Source organism: Chiloscyllium plagiosum, chromosome 2, assembly GCF_004010195.1.
Source record: "Chiloscyllium plagiosum isolate BGI_BamShark_2017 chromosome 2, ASM401019v2, whole genome shotgun sequence".
Classification (NCBI taxonomy): domain Eukaryota; kingdom Metazoa; phylum Chordata; class Chondrichthyes; order Orectolobiformes; family Hemiscylliidae; genus Chiloscyllium; species Chiloscyllium plagiosum.
In genome coordinates, this window is record NC_057711.1 from 31,496,513 (window position 1) to 31,500,671 (window position 4,159).

A 4,159-nucleotide genomic window follows, 5' to 3' on the forward strand; every position below is an offset into this window, starting at 1 on the left:
ACACTCCAGGTTCTGCACCCTAAAGCTACAGTCTGGGTTGCCATGCCCCTGCAGAGTTAGTTTAAACCCCCCCCCCCCCCGAGCACTAGCAAACCTCCCACCAAGGATACTGGTGCCCCTCAGGTTCAGGTGTAGACCATCCTGTATATAGAGGTCCCACCTTCCCCAGAAAGAACCCCAGTTATCCAGATACCGGAATCCCTCCCTCCTGCACCATCCCTGTAGCCACGCATTTAACTGTTCTCTCTCCCTATACCTCGACTTTCTATCACGTGGCACGGGTAACAAACCAGAGACAACAACTTGTTTGTTCTAACTCTGAGCTTCCAGCCTAGCTCCCTGAAAGCCTGCCTAACATCCTCAGCCCTCCTCGTACCTATGTCGTTGGTGCCAATGTGGACCACGACTTCGGGCTGCTCCCCCTCCCCCTTAAGGACACGGAAAACATGATCAGAGACGTCACGTACCCTTGCACCTGGGAGGCAACATACCAAACAGGAGTCTCTCTCACCCCCACAGAACGGCCTGTGTCCTTATTCTGAGATTATGTGCCCTGGTTCTTCACCTTTCAAGGGAAAAACAACCTTTCCGCATCAAGTCATCTAAGATTATTAGATGTTGTAATAAGGGGGCTTCTCATTCTTCCAAACTACAATGGAACACAGGCACAGTATACACAACCTCTTCTCATATGATGGTACCTCCACACCTGGTATGAAAATAATTATACTTTTTTGGTTCAAGCGTTCAGATGACCACGATGAACTTAGTTCACAATGTTATTTGAATCTAGAAACTTACAATGGATAGCTTCTCTCTAAGTATTTACATTTGACAGCAAAATATTGATTACTCCCACAAATGCCATCACTTTCACATCAATACACATATCTTCACATTCTTCTAAAAAACCTTAAAAATAAGTTGACAGAAGAATATAAAATATGAAAAAAGTGTGGAAAGTAATAAATGCACAGAAAAGCTCACACAACGTGTGGATGTTAAAAAGTTGCTTACCTTTTTAAACATAATTAGTGAGACAACGGCTGAACCAGTAAAAGCTGCTGCAACAATCATCATCAGAACTCCAACAGGAATACTCCTATTAAGAGCTGTAAGTGCTGAAATCCAGCCACTGAAATACAGAGATGATTACAGATCTACCTTTCAAAATGAAAGCTAAAAACAACTGGTAATAGAATACTGATAACTGCACAAATCTTCTACACATTTCAATGGACTAGATTTTGCAGTACAGTGGAAACTCGATTATCCGAATGAGATGGGTGGGCACTATTTCGTTCGGATAATCGATTAAATGCCTTTCCTCTGGGGCTCGAAGTTTTAAAGTCTGCTCCCAGTTCAGGAGACTAGCAGCAGCACACAGCGCGTGAGGTCCTGCCCCCCCATCCACCTACCAGCCGGACTGCACACCAACAAGACTGCTGCTGCAGTTGCCTTTGTGGGGCAAGTCTCCAAATAGCACTCACACACACAGCCAAAGTCCCACACACAACTTTTTACTGCAAACTTTTGACAGGTTCCACCTTTGCTCTACACAGGACAATGTTGGGAGAGATTATTCCTGGGAAGCGGGATTGGGGGAGGAGGTTTAGGGTACACCCCTTTGTAGAACTCCAGGGAAATTGTGGGAAGAGAGAGAAGGCGGGAGGTCAGTCATTTGGAGATGGTGCCCATTTAAATCACTGTAAACAAAAGAAGTGATCACTGTTGGAAACACGTCTTTGATGTAATGTTTCTAATCGGGACAGAGATCTCCTTCGGATAATCCGATTTTCGGATAATTGGTATTCGGATAATTAAGGTTCCCCTGTAGGGGGTAAAGCAAATGTACTTGCTGCTGGTCTCAAAAGAAAATCCTATTGGACCTCAACATTTGTTGACAAAAACACTACCTCCTCTTGTTGTGCAGTACACGGTCACATTCTTTAGTAGGGACTCCGAATGGGGAGCTATAGCAATGTCAAGCTGTATAAGCAACCAATCAATCCCTATAGATGGCCACCAAGAAATTAAAAAAAACACCAAGAGCAAGCCACTTTTTTTTTAATATACACAGTAAATTCAAGATTGGAACATCCCCTGGGAGTCCAGGACTAGAGGGCATAGGTTTAGGGTGAGAGGGGAAAGACTTAAAAGGGACCTAGGGGGGAAATTTTTCATACAAAGGATGGTGCATGTATGGAATGAGCTGCCAGAGGAAGTGATGGAAGTTGGTAAAATTACAATATTTAAAAGGCATTCTGGATGGGTACATGAATAGGAAGGATTTAGAGGGATATGATCTAAGTGTTGGCAAATGGGAATAGATTAACTTAGGATATCTGGTTGGCATGGACAAGTTGGACCGAAGAGTCTGTTTCCATGCGGTACATCTATGACTCTATACACCGACAATGAAGAAAAAGCTGGAACACCATGAAGGAATCTGCCAATTAAAATCCAGTTACACTTAACACAGTCCCCGTAAAACATTTTTTTCATGAACAGATACTTTGTTCAGCAATAGTTTTAACTGAGCTTGCCATTAATATCCAAACTTTAAATGTGCAACTTTTAAAACGTGATGAACAGAGTGGCAAGAGGGTATGCTACTATCAAATGATTTGATTTCAATAACTGTCAGGTCTGGAGGTTCCAAGTGAGGACTTACGGCAGAGCAGTGAATGATAAAAGTTATAACTTCAGAATTTACATATTAGTCTGAAATTGTGATCAATTTCAGAACAGTAATGATTTAGAAGCTGACTGTCAAAAGTCCCTGCAGAACTTAGGCCAATACATTTCTTACAAATTCAGTAAAGCTTTTCTTCCCACATTTCAAAATACAATTGAGTGTTCTGTACAAGCGTTTCTGCATATGTAATGAAGTGTTTGCATCAAATCTCAGATATCTCAATTACAAAGTAAAACAAATCTATTAAAAACAAAATGGGGTAACTTGGGTTTCATAAGTGGAGGGAGTGTGCAAAAGTAGGGTATAGTGGATCTTTATAAAGCTCAGAGGAGAGCAACACTGGAGCATCATGCCCAGTTCTGAACACTATGCATTAGGAAGGATGTAAGGATCCTTGAGAAGGTGCAGAGAAGATTTATTACAGTAGCTATAGAGAAGAGGGATTTTTAAACTTGTATCTAATTGGAGAAGCTCATGTTCCTTCAAACAAGGCAGGTTGAGGGGAGATTCAGAAGAAATGTACAAGATCTATAGGAAAGATGCTGTGAAACTTGAGGGTGCAGAAAAGATTTACAAGATTGTTGCCAGGACTAACGGTCTGAGATATAAGGAGAGACCGAACAGACTGGGGTTTCGTTCCCCTGGAGCATTGGAGACTGAAGGGTGACCTTTTAGAGATTTATAAAATCATGGGGGTCATGGATAGAGTGAACAGTCAAGGTCTTTTTCTTAGGGTGAGGGAGTTCAAAACTAGAGGGTAGGTTTAAGGTGAGAGAAGATTCAAAATAGGACTGGAGGGGAAATGTTTTCATGCAGAGTGTAGTGCGTGTTTGGAATAAGCTGCCTGAGAGAAAGTGGTGGAGGCAGGTACAATTACAACATTTAAAATGCATCTGAATGGTATAGGAATAGGAAGAGTTTAGAGGGATATGAGCCAATATTGGCAAATGGGACTGGGTCAGATTAGAATGTCTGGTCAGCATGAACAAGTTGGATGGAAGGGTCAGTTTCCATTCTGTACGATTCTATGCTTAGAAGAACTGCTGCTCCCTTTAGTCGACATGGGTGAGGACGCAAGGAAGAATGTTTATGCAGTAAATGGTAATGACATAGACCTTTCTGTCTGGGAGGGAAGAGATGGAGGAAATTGGATGAACGCTTGAAAGAAACACAGTAGAACCACTGGGATTGAGTTGAGAACTGAATTTCCTGGATCATTGTATGGCAAGTCAACATGGTCTTGATGGGCTGAATGGTGTCTTTCAGTGCTGTATTGACTGTGAAACTTTGGGCCTTTTTCAGCAAATCAAGAATTAGAATGTTTCAATTTCTTGGCTAAGATTAGCTAAGCATGTAAACAGAGAGATTTTACTGTCAGGAATACTCCTTAGTAGATGTGTGCAAGAGTGCTTGTACAGTGTGATTTTGGGGGGGGGGGGGGGGGGGGCAGGTGGGGGAGCA

The 4,159-nt window shown here is 42.4% G+C and overlaps 1 protein-coding gene across 1 annotated transcript in view; it reads right to left on the reverse strand.

Annotated features, from left to right (window-relative positions):
* Nucleotides 1-4,159, reverse strand: part of scamp1 (secretory carrier membrane protein 1) — a 63,748-nt gene that overhangs the window by 17,204 nt on the left and 42,385 nt on the right. Inside the window, exon 8 of the mRNA XM_043707067.1 lies at nucleotides 1,018-1,135. Coding sequence (XP_043563002.1) covers nucleotides 1,018-1,135 — 118 coding nt within the window. The remainder of the gene's footprint in view (nucleotides 1-1,017; nucleotides 1,136-4,159) is intronic.